This window comes from Cryptotermes secundus, unplaced genomic scaffold (genome assembly GCF_002891405.2).
Source record: "Cryptotermes secundus unplaced genomic scaffold, Csec_1.0 scaffold250, whole genome shotgun sequence".
In the NCBI taxonomy this organism is placed as follows: Eukaryota; Metazoa; Arthropoda; class Insecta; order Blattodea; family Kalotermitidae; genus Cryptotermes; species Cryptotermes secundus.
This window is the reverse complement of record NW_019738873.1, coordinates 2741011-2768002: the sequence shown is the minus strand read 5'-3', so window position 1 is coordinate 2768002 and position 26992 is coordinate 2741011. Positions and strand designations below refer to the sequence as shown.

Here is a 26992-nt window from a genome sequence, read left to right as displayed (position 1 = left end):
GAAGAAGACGTAAGAAGATGCTGGATGACCTTGGGGACAGAAGAGGATACTGTCATTTGAAGGAGAAAGCTCTAGATCGCATTAAGTGGAGGAATTGTTTTGAAAGAGACTGTGGACCTGTCGTCTTGACAGATTACTGATGATGATGATGATGTAGGTAGCGACCCTGTGATGGGCTGATCCCCTGTTTAAGGAGTCGTATGGTCTCTATATGCGATCAAGAAACTGAAAACGTGGCCACGGTCCAACAAAGGGCTGTAGAGCCAAATAATAATAATAATGATAATAATAAAAATAAAAATAGAGCCTCACAAATCCATAATACTATTTAATTCTGTAATTTATTATATAATAATAGTTCAGCTTGACTTATATTCACTCAGTCACCCATACATGCTGATGGACACCCATGTATGCGCACACCCCTGCTCTGTCTGCCTCTTTCCTCCCCTCTGTCTACCCTTTCTCTCCTACCCTTCTAACATCTCTGTGGTCAAGAGTTTCAAAATTATTTCTCTTCATGGGAGGGTTTTCCATGTTATTTCCTCTTGTGTTGCAGAGTACTCTGAATGACCTTCAACCTGTATGCAGTGGGGAGCGGCGATATTCCTGTGATGAGTGTGATAAATCATTCACTGAACAGTGTAATCTGAGGGCTCATCAGTGCGAGACACATCAACCCATACATAGTGGAGAGCGGCCATATTGCTGTGACATGTGCACTAAGTCATTCAGTCAGCAGGGTAGTCTGAAGATACATCAGCGCATACATAGTGGAGAGCGCCCATTTTGCTGTGATGTGTGTACTAAGTCATTCAGTTTTCAGAGTGGTCTGAGGGAGCATCTACGCATACATAGTGGAGAGCGGCCATTTTGCTGTGATGTGTGTGCTAAGTCATTCTGTTTTCAGAGTGGTCTGAGGAAGCATCTGCGCATACATAGTGGAGAGCGGCCGTTTTGCTGTGACGTGTGTACTAAGTCATTCAGGCAGCAGGGTAGTCTGAAGAGACATCAACTCTTACACAGTGGAGAGCGTTCGTTTTGCTGTGACATGTGTACTAAGTCATTCAGTCACCTGAGTAGTCTGAAGGTACATCAACGCATACATAGTGGAGAGCGCCCATTTTGCTGTGACGTGTGTAATAAGTCATTCAGTGATCGGCGTTGTCTGAGGAAGCATCTGTGCATACATAGTGGGGAGCAAGCGTAGAGCTGTGTGGTGTGTAATAAGTTATTTACTCATCAGAGCCATCTGGAGACACATTAAGTGACACGTAGTGATTGCCGTATTAAATCATGAAGCAGTAGAGGTGCAGTATAGCTTGCTCTTCATGACACAGCTTTCTCTCTGTTGCATGCTGGGTTTTTGTAGAGTGCTACGAGTTATTGCAGGTGCTAACATTTCCAACTGACTAGGGAAATCAATTGCATCCCATGGTACAACAGGTCAGTGCATATCCGGATTGGTTTACTACTGATTGCTGATCCATACAAGCCTCTCTCTTGTTAGGAGTAAACAGATATGACATGATGTTCTCTCTAGTTATGTTGTTTTCTTCAACTGTTGAAGCTAGTAGTGCATAGTTAATGAAACTGACTGGCAACTTCTAAATGATTCTGCAGCATTATTTATCATGACCCCTTGAAGTTTGAAACATGTAGGGGAACCCCTTTTCACAATAAAAGAATGGTTATACATTAGAATCCATATATATGTTTCTTTACATTCATAGATGTTTTGTAGATCGCCCCATTTGTGATATCCTGAACTCACGTTTTGGTATTAGTGAGTATTAGTCACATGACCCACAGAGCTGAATGAAGCTCCGTCAATTTGAATTCCTACAGGCTGAAATGCACATACATTTGACCTTTAAGAGCCTAGCAACATCGTATGGGTATGTGCAGTCCACGCATGCGCACAGTGTTTTAAAATCTAATTTTAAGATAGAAATTCTTGTTCTACTTACATTATTTTTGGGCACCAGGTTTATAAGTGGACAGTCTTCCCTCCTGCGTCATCTAACTGAATGTTGCCTTCATGTGGTACTATTGGAAACATCCAGAAATGCAGAGTCCGACGTCGCACTTCATTCTCTTTGTCCGGATGTAACTCCATTTCCCACTCAAAGAGCACACATGACACCTCAGTCTCTTATTAGAGGAAGTCAGCCCGTGATGTCAAGTGGCCTCCTCTAATTGAGATATCTCTGATGACACAGCAGGAGCTCAACCCATGAACCGTTGAGGGTGAGGTGGACCCTTTGCAGCATGTTCCAGCATGTTAATGTTGCCTGTGAGACAAAATTCTCTGTGTGACAATTTCGCGCCACAGGATGACAACAGGATGAAACTGTTCAGAATTGTCAGATCCAGGAGATGGAAATATAATTTATTTGTCCATTTCCAGGTCCGACGACTGATGCTGTAACTGTTTGCCATTCTGTCCGCTTCGTCGACATAACCCATGTGCGTGTTGTAGTCAGCAACAATTGCTGGTTTGATGGCGTTTCCATGCTCATCACAGAAACTGCCTTCTGCTGGAGGACAGTGCATGTTTGTCAGTATGTAAACATCACGTTTGTCCTTCCAAACTAGCGCTGTCAAGTTCTGTCTGACCCTAACACGAATGTCGCCTTTCTTCAGTCGGTGCCCAGCCCCTCTCCTCGCGGTGATGTAACATGGCGTCAGGCAACAGCGGTACCCATTACATAACAGGCAAACACTGTGACTATATACGATAGTTCGTAAGAGAGCTACACTGCCTATGAAGACAGTTGAGTTGGAATCTAGCCAGCGGCGAGTTACGAGTTGAATTGAATTGTAACGAGTGATTCGTGACAGAGTGAATTGATTTGTGTGTTGGGTTTGTAAATTGTGTAAACCCGTAACGTTGTTATAATTAATTGTAGCCGAGATTTGTAGGTTGTTAAATAAACAAATTAACAATCCGAATGGCGTCTTCAGTAACAAAACACGTTACAATATGTAGTGATTTAATACGATATTAGAGACATTGAATTCATATTTGTATATGCATTGTATGAAGTGTGGTTTTGCTAGAAAGTGTCAGGGAAAATCTTACTATGAATTTCCCATGGTTACAATGTGAAGCATATAAAATCATTATTAAAGTCAGGTCTGCTGAGTTACCTCTGGACAGTAAACACATTAAAATATTGCATGTACCTACTGGATGAAGTAAGAGTTACGCTGGAATGTTCAGTTTGAAGGGCACTAGGTTATCTTGCGTAAAAGTTTGGTGCTTGAAAACAATCAGTAGCAAAAGTGACAAAATTTTAAAAGCTAAGTGGGGCATGTGGTATTGTAGTTATTTGAGGCACCATGCTACAAGCTGGAAGGTCACAGTCTTTGATTCCTGATGAGGTCATTGGATTTTTCCAATTGACGTAATCCTTCTAGCCACACTATGACCTCTGGGGTCAACTCAACCTTTAACGGAAATGAGTACCAGAAATCTTTCAGCGGTGTAACGACTGGCCAGTGTGTGAGGTTGACAACCTCACTGCCATCTGCGAGCTGATTGTTTAGAAAATGTGGCAGCCTCAACTGCTCACAGCCTGTTACAGGATTAGCAGTTGCAACATTGATGGATTGGGAAGGATTTAAATCATGGGGATCACTTGAATCCATAGACCAACCATCTGTCTTTCATTTTGTATTGATTAACAGAGCTTCTAAACTCTGCCTAAATGTAATTGAATAAACCAATTAAAGAACAGGTAAACATACTCAGTTGGGCCCAATCGATATAGCTAGTCCATATCCCTAGGTTTTGCCTGAAGACAGAGACAGAATCCAATCTTCGAAATGTTGTGTTTTCAAAAATAAACAGGATGGTTTTTAGATAAAGACAGGATGATGAATAATGTCCAGAAACATAATATTTTTATTAATGTACAATCGTCACAAACCTTTAGATCTTAAGTACAAAGCTGGGTAACTACTAGTGACATGACAGTCATGCTAAGTTTCATTAGAATCTGCCACTTCATTCGGATATTAGGGCGCAGACACACGTACATAATGATACCATAAACATCTTTCCTTATAAAAGCAAGGAACTATGCTACAAGCTGGAAGGCCGCGGTTCCTGATGAGGTCACTGCAATTTTTTCAGTTGACCTAATCCTTCCAGCTGCGCTGTGGCTCTGGGGTCGACTCACTAACAGAAATGAGTGGAAATGAGTACCAGGAATCCTCTTGGGAGTAAATGGCGGTCTGCACATAAAGCCAAAAGTCTCAACCATCTGTGAGCCTATTGTCTAAAAAATGTGAGAACCTTGACGTATCACAATCCCTGTGGTCATCCACGGCCTGTTACAGGGATAGCTTTACCTTATTGGCCTACTCCATCACAGCTCATAGTACCGTGGTGCCATGACTCTTAGCAATGGTGGCAGTGGCAGTCATACCGAGGAGGTTAACAGGAGTGTTGACACGTCTGGTCTCTATTCCAGTCTCGGCCGGGATTCTAGTCTTTTTTCTGTTCTTCCAGGTAGGTCCCACGGAGATACGTTAAAGTAGGCTATGGCCCATCAATTTCACTGTCTATAAATATCTTTGGATCTCACTCTGTAATTGACATAACATTGTTAAATAATACCCGCTGTATGCACCAAGCAACGCCATGTCCTCCAGTAACTTTCTATCGTCAGTCGCCTTTAAAAAAGGTAAATTTGGCCATATGTTTATTAAGCATTACGCCATGAAGGCGTATGGAGGAGCGGATGTATAGATCCACATGTTTATGGGTGCTTTGGGGTAACAGGAATGGTGCATATATATGTGTGTGTGTTTATGAAACTGTCCTTTATGGGGCATGGATATTATATGAGTGTGCATTTTTGGTGGTACTGGTTGCACATGTACTGTTTTGGTTGAAAATGGAGTGTTTCTAATTTTTAGCTCTCAGTGGCCTTGTACTGTGTGTTAATTTTTGGTGATTTAAGCTTTAGACGAGGACCTGTTTGTCTTGTTCTTATTTGTTGTTCTATATTGGTATGTCTTTGCACACTGGAGTTTTGTTTATGGTGCTATTTCATTACTTCTACTGATGTAGAATGCGTTGTCATAAACAACTGAAACATGTAGCACATAAACAACTCAGTAAACTTATTTTATCGACATTCGAGCCTATCAGTTATTTACTGATGTGTAGAATTGTTGTGATGGATGGACAAATTTACACAGTAGAGACATAATACAATGGGATGCAAAATATACGAATGGAGAAATTTATGTGCTTCATTTTGTATACAACTTTCACTTGAAACATTCTTCTCTCTGATGAATATTTAGGTAGTTAATACGCAGAAACTCATGTTGGCCTCATGTGAAGTGGTGGCTAATATTGTGTGATCGAGACGAAAATGTAATAGCAGCACTTTTTTGTAATGTTCCCCAATGTCATATTACATGAAAATCAGTCCAGTGATTCTCGAGTTGTTTTATGCATACAGACGGACAGACTCACGTAATGAATTTAATATCCTCTCTACAATAGCAGGGATGAGTCTAAAGAGAAAACCCTTTCCACATGTTCCTTATCTGCACGGAACTGAATGCTCCATGGGATGTTGCCACGTGCGACCTCCAACGGGACGAAAAGTGCATCGTGTTCTCAGGTGGATACATACTGGTGAAAGAAGGATATATATATATATATGGAGACCGCCTCTGAGGTCTAGTGGTCAGAGTTCCTGCCTACAGATCCGGAGGTTCGGGTTCGATTCCCGGCGCTACCAGAATTTCTGAGAAGTAGTGGGTCTGGAACGGGGTCCACCCAGCCTTGTGAGGATAATTGAGGAGCTACTTGAATGGAAAAGTAGCGGCTCCGGTCTAGAAAACCGAAATTAACGGCCGTGGGGATTCGTTGCGCTGCCTCTATCTGCTAAAGTTGCCACTAACTTCGCCGACAAGCAGCCATCGCTTGGTCGGTCGGTATAGTTCGCTTGGATGGCCGTTATCATTGCTAGGCGAATGCTCGGAAAACGAATATGCAAGCAACAATGAAGGGATTGTTAGGAAACGGTGTTTTCTGTTGGGCCCGCCCCGAGGCTATATAATTAGAATTCCAGGCCAAGGGACTCGGACCCGAGGAAGACTCCGCTGACAAGGACCAACAGCATATACAAAAGACAAACTCCTCCTTTCGCCAGTGAGGGCGCCCACAAAAAACAAGACCGTAACTGTCAAACAGTAATAAATATCTAGTCATGAGCCCCAGGAGGGTGCTCGACACCAAGACTTACTCGCTGACTGACCGTCAGTCGCAATGTGACTTTGACTTGGAACAGAGTCAATCGAGACTCGGCTGTCGAAGATAATTGAAAGGGTTAGTTGGGTGCTGCGTGCATTTGAGCTCTGCAAAGGATGACCGAGAAGAGATGGCGATCCAGTTCACTTGAGGGAATAGCTGACAGGTAGGTTTGAACACAGGAAGCTGAAGAGTCTCTACTGTTACAAGCCGTTGCCGGGGAACGGCAGGCTGGAAAAGGCTTGACGGTTGTTGTGATATGTAAAATGTGGAGATTATCAGCAGCGCTGTAATTACATGTAGTTCCGAATGGTGTGTATAAGTGGTCAATAAATCCAATATGCAATCCATACCCCGTCAAATAATCACACACCTAAAACGTGACAATGTGTTGGTATCGATGTCACAGCTACTTGAAGTCTTGTCAAGAACTCTTCTATAGTCCCTGGAGCACCCTGGAGGAACTGTATAAACGTGCTCCTTCAGGTGCCCCCACAAGCGTTAGATGCAGCGTCCGAGGAAGCAATAGAGTCGGCCCACGATGTCGAAGTCCACCTTCCCTGAAATGTCGCTTTCAACCACTGCCTAACGTCTTGCTCCTTCATTAGGCCTTTTTCGAATCATAATTGTCTTGACCTTGTTTGTGAACTCGCAAGCAATATCATGGTGCTCTGAGTGGAATGAACCGAGAGCAGATATGATTGTTTATGCGTCAGCTGTTTACTGTTCTCTTCTATCTTCGAACGCTGACAGCTGCAAGAGCCAAAGGGCGAGAGTTCCTCTTCAGAGCACAACTTCCTGCATTACAGTACACTGATTCAGCTTCAGTACGAACGGAGCCGTTGTATTAAGGAGGCAGGTAAGCTAGTATTTAATTTTTAGGCCTATTGTAGTAAGAGTGAAGATGTAAACGTACAGGGCCAACAAATTTGTTTCTCGTGATTTTTTCATTTATTAAAGATACGGATAATTTGTTGCAAAACTACAATGCATTATTTTTCCCAATATGTTTTTTAATATTGTTACTTGGTATGAGTGTCTCGGCGGGGTTTTGGATTGGATATTGGATTTATTGACCACTTATGCACTCACAACAAGTCGTAACTACCGGTAATTACAGCACAATCGCGAATCTCTACACGTTACAGTTTCCTTTTACACTCCCCAATAGTCGTTTCCTGGTAACGGCTTCTAACAGTGGAGATTCTTCAGCTTCCGTGCACACTCCATTGCAGGCTGGCCACAGTCTCAACTGAACTAAGCTCAGATAAACCTTGATGCAGAGCCCCATATGGGGCCAATGACCAGATATTTATTACTGTTTGGCAGTTACGGTCTTATTTTTGTGGGGCGCCCTCTCTGACGAGAGAACGGGTCTGTCTTTTGTATATGCTGCTGGACTTGCCAGCGTAGTCTTTCGTGGGTGCGAGTCCCTTAGGACTTTCGACCGTATTTTACTGTCTCAGATTTGAGACTTCCCTTTTCGTCGGCTCCTATGACTCGCAAGGTCACGGTGGAGATATTTGACCCCGCCTCCACTTTATCTCGCTCATATCCTCTCGGCACGGGCCACATAGAAAACAGCTCTTCATTGTTGTAGTCCAACTGTTGAATTATTAAGATCTGTTTCGCAGGCGGTGGTTAGAAGCGAATGTTGTTTCAGAGCCGTTTCCTAGCAGCGGCTGTTCCTCTGGCTCCAAAGTTATTGTTTTGAAAAAATGTGCCACAATATGCACGTTCTAAGTTATCAAATTATTTTTTGTGTGTTATTTTCTACCGATATGTTTGTAAGATTAATTTGGCGCTGGCGGGATGTTTGAGCTTCTTGTGAAGTTGGGTTTATAAAAGAAAAGCAGAAATGGACTTTTGTTTCTTCTGACAACTTTCAGCACAGGCCTGCAGTAGCAAATTTAAATTTATTAGTTTCTAACATGAAATATGCTGACCAAAAGTGCCTTCTCCTCATTGTGCATGAATGTTAAGCTCTCTGTATAAACATTAATAACAAATTGATGTAGCGTTGTTGCTTAATTCTCTTCATAGGATTACGTGGGCCCTTCTGCCAATTAGTGAAATGGTTACGTGGAAAGACGGTTCCCTTATGTCGCTAAAGGGGCCGCGCCATAGCTCAAGCGGTTAGTTGCTGGCAGCCTGGGTTCGGTCCCGGGTCTGGTCAAGTGGGATTTGTGGTGGACAAAGTGGCCCTGGGGCAGGTTTTCTCCAAGTACTTCGGTTTCCCCTGCCAATCTTCATTCCACCAGTTGCTCCACAATCGCCCTCACCTATCATCTGGGGCTAGTACAATAGACCAAAGTGGCCGCAGTACAAGGGACTTAGTCCCACCCCACTAGCATTATTATATCGCCAAAGTTTACATTTACTGACTGTATGAAGCTGAGTCTTTCTTTAAAATCTAATAGTTGGTTAGCTAGTGACGAAATTCTCAGGAGTTCATAACCATGTTTTTAGCACCCCTCTAGGTCTCTGTCCTGAGCCAGATGAATCTAGCCCATATCCTACGGTTTTACTTTAAGATTAATTTTAACATTGCCACATCTACGCCTGTGTCTTTCTAGTGTCATCTTTCCTCCAGATTTTCCTACAGAAAACTTTTTCTGATTCTTCCATGTGTACAACATGACCCGCTCATCTCACCTTCTTTATTTATCCTAATTATATTTCGCAAGAAGTGGAAGTTAAGAAGCTCCTCACTGTGCAGATTTCTCCGCACTCCTGTCATTTCCTCAGTCTTAGGTCCTCAGCATCCTGTCCTCAGACACCCTCAGTCTATACCCTTTCCCTAATATGAGATACCAAAATTCACACCCATACAGAACAAAGAGGCAAAAGTATATTTCGTACAATTGAAGCCAGAAATGAGCATTTTTTATGTTTTTAATTAGCAGATAAGAATTCAAAAGATACTTAGCAGCAGTTTTGATCTGTTACTGTCATCCCCATGTATTTGAATTTGGCCGCATTTTCAAAGGAAGTAACAGTTTTGTTCTACATTCAAGTGATGAGGCATGAGTAGGTATATGATGTATTCTGTAAGGATGTTTGTACGAAGGAAAGTCAGTAGATATGTCACAAATTTAAGTAAGACAGCTGTAATGGACATAATCAGTTTTCTATGTGTATCGCTAGGTAGCAGCACAGTCCAGTTGCATGCCAGTCTAGGCAACAGATGCGCATGTTTCAGAGGCTGGTTTCAGTAGTCAAAATGGCGACCGTGCTTCAGGACTCTGCTACCAAATAGCTGTGTTCTGTTGTGCGTTTTGGGGCAAAAGGACACAATGCAAGGGATATTCATAAAGACATGTTTCCCATTTAAGGTGGGAAGTGCTTGTCACATAAAGCGGTTTACAACTGGGTGGAAAAAGTTTTGCTGATGAAGAGGTTGAAACAGAGGTGCAGAAGTGGCTGAGACAATACTCAAAAGACTTCTATGCTGTGGGGTTTGATGCAGTGGTAAAGCGATGGGACAAGTGTATCAATGTTGGTGGAGGATATGTCGAGTTGAATAGCACATGTTTTAAAGTTGCATAACAATTTCTGACCTATTTACTGACTCTCCTTTCTACTTCCAGAGATGGAACGCTGGTCAGGTAAAGTAGCCATAGTGACTGGTGCCAGTGCCGGGATTGGGGCTGCAATCTCTCAGAGTTTGGTTAAACATGGTCTACAAGTGGTTGGTATAGCTAGACGCAGCCGCAGACTGGAGGTATGGCCCTAAATATGTTTAAATTGATGCATATTCTTGTTTTTGTCAGTTTCGCATTTATATTACACTTCTGCCTCGCAGCAGAAGCAGTTATACAGTTAACGAAACAAAATGCACCTAAGATCTACCAACGTCAAACAAAACAGCATATTAACGAAATATAATTCTTACACATTGTTTAAAACGGCTGTATTTCAATACAACAAATGCTGAATGCACCATCAAATAATTGACAGTGTTTTTAACAATATTAATTATTCTTGTTGTGGTTTACTTACATCCTTGTCAGTATCCAGGCTGTATATAGGATTCTGAGACGTCGAGGCTCACACATTTTATAGATTATTGGCTCACAGATGGCCGTGAAGTTTGCAGCTTTAGGAGCCGGGCCACCCTTTACCACCAGGAAGATCCATGGTACTCATTTCTGTTAGAGGCTGAGTGGGCTCCATGGCCACAGTATGGCTGGAAGGATTAGGTCAGTTGAATAATCCAAATACCTAATTGGAAATTGAACCCTCGACCTTCCGGTTTGTAGCATAGTGCCTCAACCAACTATGCTACCGCGTGTCCCCTCATTATTATAATAGACTAGTTAATTTCCTTACCTTTCTGTTACTTCGTGTCAACAGCATTAAAATGAACAATTTAAATTTCTGAATATATTACATTCACAGTTGTACATTACGCAGGGCTACCCTGGGTACCTGAGCATTGTGAGCAGCAGTGAAAGTCGAGCTTTACGGTTTACACAGGCCCGCCCTCCTAGAGATACGGACAAAGTATCTGACTCTTCTAGATCGCAAGTAAAATATTTTGGTGTAATGTTATGTCTTTCTAGACATCATGCAATTAACCAGACACACTAACACAACGGTAATGCTCCCATGTAGAAGAATTCTTATAGTGTACAAGCTATCCTGACTGAAACTTTTTCCAGTATCCTTATCCCTTCAGAAGGATATATTTAAACTGAAAGAGAACGTCGAATGTGCCTTACATTCATCATTTGTGATCACCTCCATATATCCAATTCAGCGTACATGACCTCAGCAATATAAACAAAATAAAACATCTAGGGATTTTGTACCGCTCTGCTTTCGAGAGGCTGTACCAAATTTTTACTGACTTCCATCTGATGAACATATGTGAAAATAAGTTTCCGTGTTTATATTCACCAGGAATTTTCTGCTGAATTGAGTACCGCACCAGGCAAGCTACATCCGCTAAAATGTGACATTACAAAGGAGAATGACATCATATCTTCCTTTGCCTGGGTCAAAGAAAATCTTGGAGGTGTAGATATTCTCATCAACAATGCTGGCGTCTTCAATGAAATTCTATTGCACGGTATGTACCACATTTATACAATCACAGGAAGCATTTGTTTTTGAGTGATATATAAGGCATGTGCCGTTGGAGCATGCAGAAGCAGTTGTGATTGTATGCAGGCTGAGTTGAAGCACTTCTTGTCCGCTTGTGTCATCAGCACATCATTTTTTCGCATCACCACATGAGTCAGCAGTGGTGATAAGAGGAAGTGATAATGGAATCCGCGTGTGACTTTTCCTAGATATCTTTGTATCTGATATGGAAACGTTTACACCAAAACATTAATATTATATAAAGTGTAACACCATTAGGAAGAGGCAGAGAAAATTACAAGAAAGTTTCCTGAATGTTGAGTTCCCCACAAAAAACAGATAGAAATGCCGTCAATACAGATACATTCACGTTTATACCCATCTAGGCCATTAGTGAATAGTTGTTTCGATTTTAAGTTACAGAATTCTTAATTTGGCAAGTTAAATTAAATATTGTCACATGTATTTGTGACTATAGACAGGATTTGGATCTGTAGTTGAGTTTATTGAACACTTATAGATTGTAACTACAAGTAACTATAACACTGTTGCTAATTTCCATGTTTTGCAAATCACTACATCGCACACTAAGTCTGTTCATTCTGCTGTGTCTTCACTAGTCGTTCCATGTTAACGGCCTCCAATAGTGGAGATTCTTCATCTTCTGCCCTCGCGTGGCTACTGTTCAGTGAATATCCCACAACTCTACTCTAACTGCACTGATGAAGTCTTCTCTTCTCATATTCCCCTACAACAATCTGAATTTTTACTCCAGTTGTCCTCCTTGTAGTACCTGGCACGGACCACGTATAAAGCACCCTTAATTATTCTGTTCCTATCATTTCTGTGTGAAAATGGTTTGCGAAGGTGTTACTCAGTAATGCATGCGTGTAATTGCTTGTTAAGAATCTGTTACCTAGCAGCGGATGCTGTTTTGTTCTTTGTTTCGAGGTCGTTGCCCAGTAACTTGTCTACACACTACAACATAAATACGGTATACCTTCAGCACGCGTGATATAGAAAGTGCAGTAATTACGTAATGCTTCCATCGAAGTTAAAACAGTGGATTTGTGCATTTGAAATATAACTGTTAAAATATTTTCATCAGAGTTATTCAGCCCATGTTGTATATGGTTTAACTTGCCAGCATAATTGTGCACCTTCTGATCGCCAAAGTTAACATGATGTAAGAAGCTTCATGTACTTCCCCGAGCTAAGCCACATCAAATCCAACTGTTAAGGATATCCAGCAGTACAACGCATGCAGTAACAGGAGCAAAACAACACAGAACACGATACACAAATTTATGTAGGAAGAATGCTCACATAAAAGAGGATTGGTGTAATTCGCATGTTTGAGTGCGACATAGGATGAATCCTGAAAAGTTTTATTATTTAGAATTCATCGACATATATGACGAATACAGATTTTAGTCATTTTAGAATGAAGACATCATGGCATGCAGTACAATAGTTTAACGTGCATAAAGACACCTGAGGATGGCACATTAGTGCTCAAACATGTAGTGTGGAAGTGAAGAATAAGGTGAAAAAGTGTATACACTGTAAGATGGTTAGCATAAACCATGGACAGGAATCAGTGTAACAGGATGCTAAAATATAACAGATTATTATTATTATTATTATTATTATTATTATTATGTTTCTTTGATCTATGTTATATTGTTGTTGTTTGTATTCATGCCGACCCTGTAATTGGCCATTGGCTGTTGAACTCTGCACACATAAATAAAGAATTGAATTACTGCTGCTGCTACTACTACTACTACTACTACTACTACTACTACTACTACTACTAATAATAATAATAATAATAATAATAATTTATGTAACTTTGCTGCCTTCCGGGCCAGTAGGCTGCTAATCAATATCCGTGGTTTTTGCAGACTTCAGAACAGAAGAATGGTTGCAAATGTTGAATGTAAACATTGTGGGATTGACTCTCTGCACCAGGGAAGCTGTAAGATCGATGAGAGAACGTGGCGTCAACGAAGGCCATATAGTGTACATAAGCAGGTACATGATCTTCATTTTCTCTTTATGAGTGTTACGAAAACTAAACTTGATTAATTAGATGATCTGTGAGGTTGAATCAGCTTCGTTAAGTAAGTTGTGAATCAGTCATGAATTTAATTTAGAGTTGTCATTCTGCTCATAAGACATTCAGTAAGACACTGGAATGTAATTGTGACAATAAGCATATATTTTGATGTTCAGTGTAGACGTACGTGTTTACCGGATGATGTGATCGCTGTAATATTTTATGCATTTAATGCCCCACTGTCATATTTTGATGCCTGTGCTATATCTGATCATTCCAGTCTACTTTAGCAACAATGAAATGTCATTGCATCAAAATTGAAATAGTCTACATACTCCTATTGAACAATACATTTAGTAAATCTCTTTACAGAAATTTTATAACAATTTGAAGTGTTTATTTTGAATATTTTATTTAATTTTATACGAGTATTGCCAGTCGAAATGCATGCCATTTGGTTAATTAAACAAATTGAAAAACTATAGTCCATATAGGATTTGACAGAGTTTCCATATATGTTTCTAACACTTTGCTATTCTCAGCGTTCCTCAGTGTTCTACATAGCTTTGATGTAGACAGTCTGCTCAGATGGTGGTAAGGTTGTCAGCCTTACATGCCGGCCGCCCTTTTAACTGCGAAAAATTCCCGTTGCTCATTTCTGTTAGAGGCTGAGTTGACCCCAGGGTCATAGTGCGGCAGGAAGGATTGAGTAATTGAAAAATCCAGTGACCTCATCGGGAATCGAACCCGTGACCTTTCGGCTTGTAGCATAGAGCCTCTACCAACAACGCTACCGCATGCCCCCTAATACAATAGACATTTATTCAAAAACAGTCTTACAAAATAAAGATATTTAAACTTGAAAAATAAGTAACAATTGCATTTTGAAATATGCTATATGAACTACTGAAACTTCAGTTTCCCCCCCCCCCCAAGAGGTTTCCTTACAGTGAGCCAATGATCTGAGGTTTCTTCAAAAGTTCTGGGATCAAGTTTGGTGTCACTTGTTAGACGATGTTTACCGGTGACAAATGTTGACAGCAGGTATTGCTTCCCAGTTTTCTAAACGGCTGCATGTTATTTTTATTTCATTAAGTCAGATATATTATGAACTGTTAACTTACCTCTTTCTCACCGGAGAGTATTCTTTTTAATTGTTTCTTTCGGCAGTATCATCCATCACAGAAAATCTGACAGCTGTTGTGATTAAAATTCTTATAACTAGTAATTGCGGGTGGAATAGAATTATATAGAGTACTATATTCTGGGATATAACGCTGTGGAGTCCGTTGAAAGTCAGCTGGCGTTTCGAAGGAACATATTGCTTCCACCTTCAGGATCGAAGAATAAGCTGCGCAAGAAATCAGCATGAAATGAGGTGGCAAGCGGAGCAGATGCGAGTAGGGTGCTCTTAAAAAGCGGTAATTTGAGTTTGGAAATGATAGGTATAAGAAAAACGTTTTATTTATATTTTATTTTGAATTTTATTGAATTTCTTATTTAACAATGGGTTCGGGTTATCCCCAGAATTTGAATAAAGGTATGGGGCGAGCCTCTCCCCGAGCCCCTGCCAGTCATGATGACCGTGGAGATATAACTGCTGGAGTTGACAGTTGCTGTAATGATCACCATGTTGATGACGCTAACGACCCAACAAGAAAGTGATGGACTGCTAGCCTGCTGGTTGAGGTTCACGCCGAAGACTTCCTAACTAAATAACACAATATCTGGTGCTGTAATGAGGATGGCCTTAGCTTTGAAGGTTATAATTGTGATGATCTTTCTTTCTAGCTTTCTGGGACGCACTATATCAAATAATCCTGGATTCAACATGTATGCAGCTACGAAACACACAGTTACCACTTTGGCAGAAAGCCTCAGAAGAGAATTAGTACAACTGGAAGCACAAATTAAGGTTTCTGTGAGTAGATGTGGCACCACAGCTTTGGCTACTAATTCACTGCTCTTTGCGAACACTTATTATTTCAAAATAATACATTTCTGTAAGGGTGACAAAAAGCATTTGTCCCTCTTCCTTGTACTTTTTTTTTATGTTGTGTGGGCCAAGTTATTTTAAGTTACGTTAGATCAGCTTCGCTTTGCTTTGCTCTGCTCAATTCGCCACATTCTATTTTTAGATGTCTTTCATAAAGGAAATATAAGGGCCTGTTGAAGGCCATATTTGCCTGTCTGTGACCCACCATTATGGCCTGAACTATTCAACATATTTTATTAAAATTCTGTGTGGAAGACTTTGACTAAAAATCGTAGCACAATTTCAATTGGAAGCCATATTGTTTCATAATGAAGCATGATTTACATAAGGTTACAAATGGGGTTTTCCATGTGTTATATAAATATATTCACTTTTTTTTTAGAACTAGATATCGCTTAATTCCACCTAGGGTTCAGAATTACTGAATTTTTGGACTTTATCCATCATCTGATATTCAAAAAACTTACAGAATACAACGTTTCATACTGTTGGGACCCTTAGAAAGAGCAAACCTCAACCCTTTCCACGTGTATATGTCTTTCTCAGCGGTGTTGCGTCCCCAGAACAGAATGCAACAAAGTCCACCCCTCCTGGACGACAGATCCTGAGGATGCTTGGCTCATTGTGGCATCCTCTTACGTGTGCCTTGCATCGGGATCATTCAGGACCTTATAGGATCCCTGAGTGAGTCCAGTGAATATCTTGATGGTTTTAAGGGACTCTCAGCTGAGGTTCCCTATCCAGCACTCTCCAGTGCTCCGTATTGAGCCCTGGGTTGGGGTCCTTTATCCACTTCATTAGCTCATCAAGACCCTTTGCAAACTTATCCTTCATCTCAAGAGCCACTTTGATGGAGGTTGCGAGGTTTCTGGCACCTGTAGACTTCAGTCTGGCCCCTGACCCCAGTCTCTGATTGTCACTGTCCCACATGAGCCATTGACCAGGCTGTTGGTCGCGCGAGCGAGCACTCCTCATTCCAGCCTGAAGGATCTTGGGTGTTAATCCTCATTCAGATTCCCATGGACCACCCTTCCCAGTTCTTTGAAGATAAGATCTTGTTCATCCTTTGTCACCTTGTCTTCATAATAGTTTTCCATGAAGATAGTTATGTTGATGTTGGCCAGAGCCGCGTTTTAGGACCCTGGTCCCCTAGAGTTCCTGTGCTTTCTTGGAGGTCTGACTTTCTGTAGGAGTACTAACCCCAGGCCTTGCCGTCTTATCAGCCTAGTCGGTGTTTGTACATGCTTAGACATCTCAGGTCCCCATTTGCTGGGTGCTCCAGTTTCTCTTTGGCTTGCTTTTGTTTTTCTGAGTTTCCCCCTAGTATATCAAGACAGTTTTGTCTTTGCTAGGTGGAGGTTGCCTATTCCTGAGGCTGAGCAACTTAGATTTCCTCCTTTTGTAGATGTCCTACACTCACGACTCGTGACTGCACTTTACAAATCACAGACACACAGGCTTGTGTCCTCAGTCTATTACAATTTCTATTAGTCATTTCCTGGCAACGGATTCTGACACAGGAACTGTAATAGACTCACTGAATTGTGTACTCCAAATATCACACATAAAATCTTCTTTTCACCGGCTATCCCCTGACTAAAAAGTCAGTCAGTAAGTCTTGGTGTCAAGCCCGATCTGGGGCTCATGACCAGATATTTGTTACTGTTTGACAGTTACGGTCTTGTTTCTTATTGTGGCACCCTCTCTGAAGAGAGGATTGGTCTGTCTTTTGTATATGCTGCTGGTCCTTACCAGCGCAGTCTTTCTCAGGTCCGAGTCCTTTAGAACTCGCAACCATATTTTACTGTCTCAGATTTGAGACTCCCCTTTTTCTTCGACTCCTAAGACTTGCGGGGTCATGTTGGATGTATTGGATGTATTTGACTCTGCCACCACACGGGATAACTGACTAAGCTCTGAACTTCCCGGTTATAGCAGCTCGGTATGGACCACTTATAAAATGCAGATATTCTATTGTTGTGTCTGGATTCATTGCCACAGAGATGTATTTACCACGCCTATTGTGTAAACGACCATAGCGAGGACCACAGAAAAACACTGATCCTCTATTGCTGTACCATTGTTGCATTTGTGTCTGTTGCTGTGGGGATGTGTTTATTGAGACGTTACCTACAAATGGCTCTGGTATATTTGCTTATCTCGCGGTCGTTACATAGTAACAGCTCTGCGCTCTTCATTACTAAAATCAAATAATTCGCAGGATAGAGACTTGTATAAGAACTCTCCACACATTAGTAGAATGTAGAAACTGTCTACAAAATTATATATATATATACTTTGTTCATAAAGCGGCCTCCGTAGTCTAGAGGTAACGTTCCCACCTCATGACTCAAGGTACGCGGGTTCAAACCGGGCGGAGGTCGTGGAATTTTTAAGGGCGGAAAAATTTAGGGAACAAGTCCTCCGGGAGGGACTTTAAGCCATGGGTCCCGTGTCGTAGCTTTACGGCACGTAAAAGAACCTCATGTCTCAAGGAGGCCTCTGAGCCAAATTATAAGGACATTTCCTGCCCCACAGTAGTCTCTAACGCCTCTGGTAGATGGGGGAAGCATCTAGATACCGCTGAGCCAGTAGAAGCCAAACTCGCTTTCTGAGTTGGGACTGATGGTACGCACCAGTACTGGTAGGGTATGGAGACTGGTGGAATATCTCAGGGGGACGTACAATAGACCACTGGTTGTGGTGCATGGGGAAACCCACCCACTCCAATAATAATAATAATAATAATAATAATACTTTGTTCATTGTAGTCTTGGAGGCACGCGGTAGCGTAGTTGGTTGAGACACTATGCTACAAGCCGGAAGGTCGCAGGTTCAAGTCCCGATGAGGTCATTGGATTTTTTTTTTCAATTGACCGAATCCTTCCAGCTGCACCATGGCCCTGGGGTTGACTCAGCCTCTAACAGAAATGCGTACCTGGAATATTCTTGGGCGGCCAACGTGTAGGACTGACAGCCTTGCCACCATCTATGAACTGATTGTCTAGAAAATGTGAGAACCTCAACCTCTCACAACCCTATGGGCCTCCACGGCTTCTTAAAGGGATACCTTTACATTTTTTTACTTTTACATTGTGGTCTTTCCAAGTATTTGCTTCTTTGCCACTGAACTGTTTATATTCAGTTACTTTTATTATTCATATTTTACGTTTGTAGAGTATAGTCAGAATATAAATATTTGCATTTATTACACACAATAAAATATACTGCTTTCCTTTCGTGGTATTAATTTTGACGGAAACTCAAATAGTTTCATTTTTGCTCTGCAATTTATTGTTGGCTAATTACTGTTGTAAGTTTATTTTCACCGGTGAGGCCACGCCATAGCTCGAGTGGTTAGTCGCTGGCTTCCCACCGTGGCGGCCTGGGTTCGATCCCGGGTCTGGGCAAGTGGGATTTGTGGTGGACAAAGTGGCGCTGGGGCGGGTTTTCTCCTAGTACTTCTGTTTTCCCTGCCCATCTTCATTCCACCAAGTTCTCCATCATCATAATCACCCGGCGCAAGTACAATAGGCCAATCAGTGGCCGCCATGCCGAGTGGACCCAGCTGGACTCCACCCCCCACTAGCAAAGTAAAAAATATTTTCGCCACTTGATGCCCTACAAATTAAGCAGATATACTGCGAAACAACCCCACTCTGTTTTTTGTGTGAGGAAAAAGTATTTTGCTATTTGTAAAAGAGGGTGGAAATTTGTAAGGGAACTTAACGAAGATTTCTGTCACATATTATATGATGCCACATACTGCAGATTATCATTAAATAAGCTAAGCAAACAAGATAATCATATGTTCTAAAGAATATACATAATTTACACAGCACTCATACATACATCTGTGTGAAATTTGTCCATCTGTATCTTAATCCATATACACTTGTTTTTAAATTTGTATTGAAATTTACAGAATATCAGTCCAGGAATTGTCAGGACAGAGATGCTGTCTTCTGGTATTACGAGGACCATAGGCCCTGACATATATGATAAAGTGGCCTGTTTAGATCCTAAAGATGTTTCGGATGCTGTTATCTATGTCCTTGGAACACCCCCGCATATCCAGGTAATGTGAGCCTCTCTGCACGCGACTAGGTTGCAGAATAGAATGATGGATAATTGAGTAAATAAGTAAATATATTTTAATATAATGGCTGAACGCAGAAATAGCGGGTCCTGGAAAGATGTCTAATGCTAGGCAACGGCTGGTAAACACGTTTTCACGCCAATAAAACATGCTCCCGCATTGAAGCGTCAATTGGCCTTTGTGACTGTTGATAGTGCCACTGTAGGATTGTTGTGAAAAATGCCACACATCTCCACAAATGCCGAATATGCTGATATACTGTACATTTACAGCTTCTGCGATTGCAATGCCCCTGCTGCTGTTGAGTTTCCTTTGCGCAGAGTTCTGGATCATAGAGTATTGTGACATAACCTGTTGTTTTGCAAGGAGTTACCACAAAGACAGACTCTTGAAAACAGTCAGTTGCTAAGTTACACAATAGTGGAACGAGGTTATGCAACCCGCATCTAATGCCAGCTCAGTAAACAGAACTGGTGGTGGAAGCAAGCGAAGTGGAACCAGAACTACATGAGTTCTGGCTGTGAGGATGTAAAGTGTGATTGGAAGATTTCATGTGTAATATTTGTAGTGCTCTGAAGTGACAGTTTCTGTGTGGAGATCCGTTGCTAGGAGATGAGTGGAAGACAGAATCCTAGTGCGTTTGCAACAGTGAATTGGAAAGTGCATAAATCAGCAATAGTGCTGTATTGCATGTATTTAAGTATGATTAAGAGAGTGTGTGTAACCAAAATGTTAATAAATCCAATCATCCAAACTGGAACCCATCATTTCCTCACATATATCGCTCTACACATGACACATTGTGTGAACGTGGTATGCTTTCTGGTGCTCATGTTTCACCTGAATGAGCACATCAACAACATGCAGAGGAACAAGGAAACACTCTTGAAATGGTACAGCATAACCCTACTAGTAGCACACAAAGACTTTCTGCGGGTCGGTGTTGCACGAACATGTGAGCGGCATGATGACGAGTGCACCAGCCAAGGTGACAGATAGGCACCAGGTTAGAATGGCTATCTGAAGGCACCCAGAACTATCAGACAGTAAAATATGGGCATGATATCCGTGGGACTCGGAACAAAGTTTCACTGTGCTGGCAAGGGTCAGCAACAATTTAGCAGTCATGCAGTCAGTCGACAGTTGCAGATCATGAGCCATGGCTTGGAAGTGAGTTGTGAGTCGAAGACGACGGCCAGAAACAGGAGGGTGGAGTCAGCAGTTAAGGATTTTGAGTTGCATTGTTAGGCACTGTTATCAGACAACGATTAGTGAAAGTTGGTATTTGCAGTAGTGGACTGTAGAATGCTTCGATTAGTGAACATGTTACAATTATTTGTGTTTACGAGTTATAGCCGTTCAATAAATCAAACAGTCCAAACCTTGTGTCTAGTCAGTAACATGTGACAATATGAAAATAAAACTTCAAGTAGGGAACTGCTTATTCAAGGTTAATTTGGGAAGCAGTGGATCTGAATACTAAACTGAGGAAGATCTAAAGTGGACGAAATTTAACCCTAATACTATTTGTTCTGGATCACTGAAATTTAATTTTCCAGGGGAGAAATTCTAAAATCGAGGAATGCGAGTATATTGTGAAGTTTCCACTGTAAATATAAGTAAATAACTACATTAGAAATCCATGAGTGAATTAATGAATAGATTTCCACATGGCCAAAGGGTAATGAATGTATCGGCTTTATGTTTTTTTTTTTTTTTGCGATAAGATTTCCTCATGAACACAAGTTTGTGTTAAGCGTGAAATTGGAAACTTTGAACTAAAACAAAGTAAAGACTAGGAAATGGAAAGAGAAATAGTTCCCAATACTGAAATTAGGTACAATGATTATTTTTAAATATAGGTTGGAATAAAAGTTTCTCATGGCACTTGGCGGACCAAAAAGTTTATATTTTATGATCAAGTTGTAACATAGTGGTGCACTGTTGGTAAGCATGATTACTACATAACGAAGCTTTTGCACAAATATTCATTACCTTCCTTATTTCAGATACAAGAACTGACTCTCCTGGCAGTAGGACAAGAATCGTAAAGTCTTTCAAAATAGAAGTGTAAGTCGATAAATTAGTATCATTTACACTACCCATCAACATGACTGAAGAAGCAGACATATTTTGTAGTTTCTTATGTTGTCAATTCATTTAGAATTATGTAGGATTATGACAAATATATTAACATAATAAGTCCTTCTGCACTTCCAGTTCTTTTGCTAAGTTCTTGTATGTTCCACGTTGTCAGTACCATGGTATGATGATTAGCACTGCTGCTTCATACCTGAAAGACCTTGGGTTCAAAGTATTTTTAACAGTGATTCATTACACTTTTTAATATAAATTATTTTATTTATTACAATCCATATATTACCAGACAGTTCAATGCCAGATTGCTTCATTCATGCTACATTGGTAAGAACGTGTTGCGCTTACGTAATTCTAATTATGATATGCTGCACCATCTGATGTTGTATTCTGTGGTTGGCGTACATGCAAGCCATCAGATAGCTTCTCCATTGGCATTCATGTGAACCCATTGCAACTGCCGTGAAATGATCGTTACACTACGTTTCACATTTTCAGCCCCCCTGAATATGAAAAAGTGTGTGTGTTGACATGCGTGTGTGTACAAACATATGTATGAGTGACCAAAGACGTTTGGATTGGTAATTGGATTTATTAACTTCAATCAATTATTACACTGTTGCTGATTCGTTCAATTTACAATCACTCCACACTAATCTTCTCAGTCTATTTCCACTAGTCTACACGGATCTATAGTGCAGACTCTATAAAGGTCTCCCTAAATCACACATTCCATGTACCACTGCACTGTAGCACACATAAAGTATTCAAATCACAAGTAAATGTTCACAGGCTGACTTTCTGTACTTTTCTGTACTCTTCGAGCTCACTGCTTGCTTGCTTGTTCATTCATGTGGTTCTGCCACTACTACTCACTCTTAACTCGTAACTGCCTTGAACAAATTCTATCACCCTTACTTATATAGCCATGGAATGGACATTGACCTACAGTAAACACATTATGTGACCGCTATCGAGGCAATCTATTGGCACTTTGGTCAGATCTACAGAAAACACAGCTTCCTCTATTGTTGCGTGTTGAACCATTACCACAAAATTAAGTAACTGTATAGCAGCTGATGGTAATTAATGGCTCTGTAAACAATGGCAGTTGCTAGGTAATGGCCGCAACAGAGAAGCACACAACAATAGAAGAACCATTTGGAAGCGGCGTTCTCTATGCGGTACGTGCCAATGCTATATAATGAGGACCAGCTGCAAGTCGTAGGAGGCAACGAAAAGGGAATTCTTGAATGTGAGACAGTAAAATACGGTCGTGAATCTCTAGGGACTCAGACCTGAGATAGACTGCCCTGCAAGGGCCAGCAGCATATACAAAAGACAGCCCCATCCTCTCGTCAAGACAGGGTGCCCCCACAAAAGCAAGACCGTAACTATCAAACAGTAATAAATATCTGGTCATGAGTCCCTGATGGGGCTTGACACCAAGACTTACTGACTGACTGTCAGTCGGAATGTGACTTTGACTTGACAAGGTTTTGTGCACCATTGAGAATATTCTGAGGTGCACACCAGTCCATGATTTGCGCAAAACTTTTAACCTTCCATATGTATATGGTGTGTATAACAAAATTGTGCAGGAAACAGGCAGGAGTCATATGGATTTATATGAATGAACAGTTCACAGTGCAGGACAAGGCAAAGTCAGACACAGAAAATAAGTTGCTGGTGGTCAAGCTCAGGTCCATCTTCACAGCTGCCCGCGCAGAACTTTGTCAACCATCAACTCAAATACAACACCATCACTTCTCAGCCTCCCTTATGGAGCTAAATTGAACTGATTGTCAGAATCAGAGTTATTTTATGACTGGCAGTTTACCGCCAATCAGTTCGTCTTGGCGACAAGCCCCTTGAGACTCACAACCAGTAAGTTTATTTTCCAACTGAGCACTTGTGGTTATAGTCCTTATGTAGCTTTGTCTCTGATGAGAAGATGGGTGTGTCATTTACAATTGCTGCTGGTCCTCACCAGCGCAGCCATTCTCAGCTCTGAGTACATTTTACTGTCTCAGATTTGAGATTCCCCCAGCCTGGAGGGCCAGGTCCTTGTATTTATGTCCCCCAGGAACAGGCTGACCCGGTTATACTGCCAGGCACTGGGTTTCCTTTTCGTCGCCTGCTACGACTCGCAGGGCTATGGTGGAGGTATCAATCCCACCTCCACAGGGGATTGAACTGGTCAGAGTCAGAGTTACTTTAGGACTGCTAGTTTACCGTCAATCGTATCGTATTGTCTTGGCATCAGGCCCCTTGATGACCATGACCAGAAATGTTTATCAAGTGAACTCTTGCGGTAATAGTCTCTATGTAACATCCTCTCTGACAAGAACATGAGTTTGTCTCTTATGAATACGCTTGGCCTTTCATCAAGTGTATATTTCGCACATAATAATATATTATTGAAAATTCTTCCTTTTGCACTACACACAAGTCCTCTGTCAGTGCACACTTTGCAGAGCAGATCATGCCTAACTGACATATCTTATGCTACAATGGCAGCTTGGTCATTTGAATGAACTGGTTGCTTCAAACTGTCTTGCTCATAACATCTCTGAACAGACCACATAGAAAATGCCCCATTTCCACAGTAAGTCTATTATGTGCGTATTTGTTTCCGTGGGAATGTGTTTACCGAGCCGTTGCTCAACACAGATTTATGCCTGCCTTGTCTGGGAGTATGCGCACGCGCTCACCTCTTGTAACTGCAGTGCTTGTGGAACAGGGTTCTCCGTGCTCTTGGCAACGCTTACCTTTACTATGTACCTACCTGAGGGGCAACCCAAAGTGAATGATGGGAAGGACGCCCATCGACGTGCACTGGGTAAGTCTGCCCTTATATTTTCTTAGACTTAGTAAATTCCACAAGAGAAATACTGAAATGCAAGGCATATGTAGAATTAATTAAATGTGAGGATATAAATTTTTGACAGAAACAAATATCTCTCAGTCTTTAATAATTTCCAAAATATTGTGATGTGTTATATGTCGTCCATCACCAAGCAACGGCTGAAGTGGGGGCCTGGCAGTTGGCAGTGGGTTTCCATGGTTGCAGTGAGTGCGTGGAGCTGTGGGCTGTTGCCTGGGAGTGCCTGGGACAACAAACGTGTTTCCTCGGAGATGAAAGGAAACAAATTGTTTGAAGCATTGAATGACAACAGAAGGTTCAATGAGTAGCAACAGCCGAGGTTATAAAAGCCCACCTTCGAAAAGAGACCAGTCACCCCGTGTGGAGGCAGGGTCGAATACCTCCACTGTGACCCTGCAAGTTGTAGGAGGCAATGAAAAGGGAAGTCCCAACTCTGAGACAGTAAAATATGGCCTCGTGTCCCAAGGGACTCAGACCCGAGATAGAGTGCACTGGCAAGGGCCAGCAGCATATACAAAAGGCAGACCTGTCCTCTCGTCAGAGAGGGCGCCCCACGAAAACAATCTGGGGCTCGGCACCAAGGCTTACTGACTGACTGACTGACCGACCGTCAGTCGCAGTGTGACTTGGACTTGGAAACCAGTCAGTTCTTACGGACGCAACAGAGTGGGTGTCTCCCACTTCGCCCGAGAATGGAAACAAATTCAGTTTCCGAAATGTTGAGTTTTCTAGTTTTTTACATATTTTTATTTAATATAGTTTTTTTTTGTAGGTAATAATAAGGTGAGCAAGGATAGCTCAGTCAGTATAGTGACTAGCTACTGGCTGGACGACTGAGGGGTTGGAGTCCGAGTCCTGGTGGGGTCAAGAATTTTCGCTTCTCCATGTTGTTCAGAGCAGCTCTGGGGTCCACCCAACCTCCTAATGGGTACCAGGGGCTCTTACCCGGGGGGTAAAGCGGCCGGGGCGTGAAGCTGACCAATCACCTCCAACTAGTGCCAAGGTTAAGAAAATGTGGGTCTATAGATCCACTCCCCTATACACCTTCAGGGCACAGTGTGTACTTAGTTAAGTATAGGGAAAAAGTTTACCCTTTTTAGCATGTAATAAGAATATATGTATAAAAACAAAGGTTTCATAGGTTATGTGCTATTTCAGCTCAAATAGTCATTTTTATTTCAGAATTTACACAAACTTATACATAATATTAAGTATCAGTATTCAATATTCAATACTGTAAGCTTATATAAATTATAAGTAACAAAAATATTACCATCCTCTCATGTACTAGATAGTGATCAACATCTTGCCCAGGCCTGATATCATCTGAGACGAAAATAGTGTTTCAGAAATAACAACTGCTTTAAAATAATATAGTGGTAAAATGGGTCAGATCAAACAAGTGTTATAATTCTATTCAAGTAACAGCAATCAGCACTGTGTATCCCTTATTATAGCATAAACTTGAATATTGGCAACACAAAAATTCTGCACTTCCATAAAGAACATCTGTAGCAGATTCAAAGGACAGATGATGAGTTCTGTCAAACTGCTGTCGTACTTATAAAATGCAAAACACATCTCAAAATATGTTTAACATTTACTGAAGGTTCATTATTTTCTTTAATTATTTCCTTTCTAGTAATAGGTGTCTTATATATTATTGTGCCTCCGAGTGTCTTATGTCCTGAACCCACCTCTACTGGAAAGTTTCATAGTTACCTTTCATAAGGAAATGTTTTCTTTCCTGCATCTGAGGGAATCTTTACTTTCCTTCTTGTGGTTTTCACTTGCACTGTTCACAAGAATGAAATTTTCACGATGATATGGCCTTAATGCTTTATTCCCATTTCCATTCAAAACTTGGCGAGCTGCACTTCTTCACAAATTAAAAAAAATCAGTATAACTCATTACAAAGTAAAAGGTCGCGTCTCTCTCACATATGGAACCCAGACTGTGTCACTACGATATTAACATGCTTAATAAACAGACCACAACAAAAGAGAAGTGAAATAGGCGAGAAGACTAACAAATGATTGACATGGACCAACCTTTGGTTACCTCTGCTTCGGAACACTAGACAGCAGGTACATTTTTATTGTGGATAAATCTCTCCATTTCCAAAGCAATTTATAATGGTGTTCTGGCAGTGTTTAACAAAATTCCTGGCAATAAGTTTTATCATCACTCAGAACTTCACTTATTTTTTAAGAATTTGTGTTACAAAATGTCTGCTCAAGTGTTTCATTTTCTGTAACGTGTCTCATTGCATTTCCTTTGTTTTATTAAAAAATAACAGTCAGAAACAGTAAATGAATTGCACGTTATTATGTGGGCATTCTTTAGCCATAGTAGTAGCTGTAGGGATCAACCTTCTGCAACCCAAGGCAGTTTGAAACTCTGTAGTGGCCTCAGCTATGACTGGCTGATGGTGAATGGTGATCAGCAGAGCCCGGATTTTGATGACATGTCATCTTTTTTT

At 41.2% G+C, this 26992-nt stretch overlaps 2 protein-coding genes across 16 annotated transcripts in view; both read left to right on the top strand.

The window, feature by feature from the left end:
- Positions 1-1224, top strand: part of LOC111871120 (gastrula zinc finger protein XlCGF7.1-like) — a 16482-nt gene extending 15258 nt beyond the window's left edge. For all 3 annotated transcript variants that reach the window (XM_023863962.2, XM_023863961.2, XM_033754117.1), the window contains one exon: positions 560-1224. In XM_023863962.2, coding sequence (XP_023719730.1) covers positions 560-1210 — 651 coding nt within the window. In that variant the 3' untranslated portion in view covers positions 1211-1224. The remainder of the gene's footprint in view (positions 1-559) is intronic.
- LOC111871121 (farnesol dehydrogenase) overlaps positions 1-26992 on the top strand; it is a 54170-nt gene that overhangs the window by 19378 nt on the left and 7800 nt on the right. Inside the window, exons 1-9 of one of the 13 annotated variants that reach the window (XR_004513736.1) lie at positions 4152-4519; positions 9871-10004; positions 11186-11354; positions 13276-13405; positions 15222-15351; positions 19352-19504; positions 21535-21595; positions 24366-24464; positions 24644-24934. Coding sequence is in view for 12 of the 13 variants with exons in the window: in XM_023863966.2 (XP_023719734.1) it covers positions 4402-4519; positions 9871-10004; positions 11186-11354; positions 13276-13405; positions 15222-15351; positions 19352-19504; positions 21535-21576 (876 nt within the window). In the remaining variant the exon portion in view is untranslated. The other 12 variants (XM_023863966.2, XM_023863965.2, XM_023863964.2 and 9 more) reach the window with 12 other exon arrangements.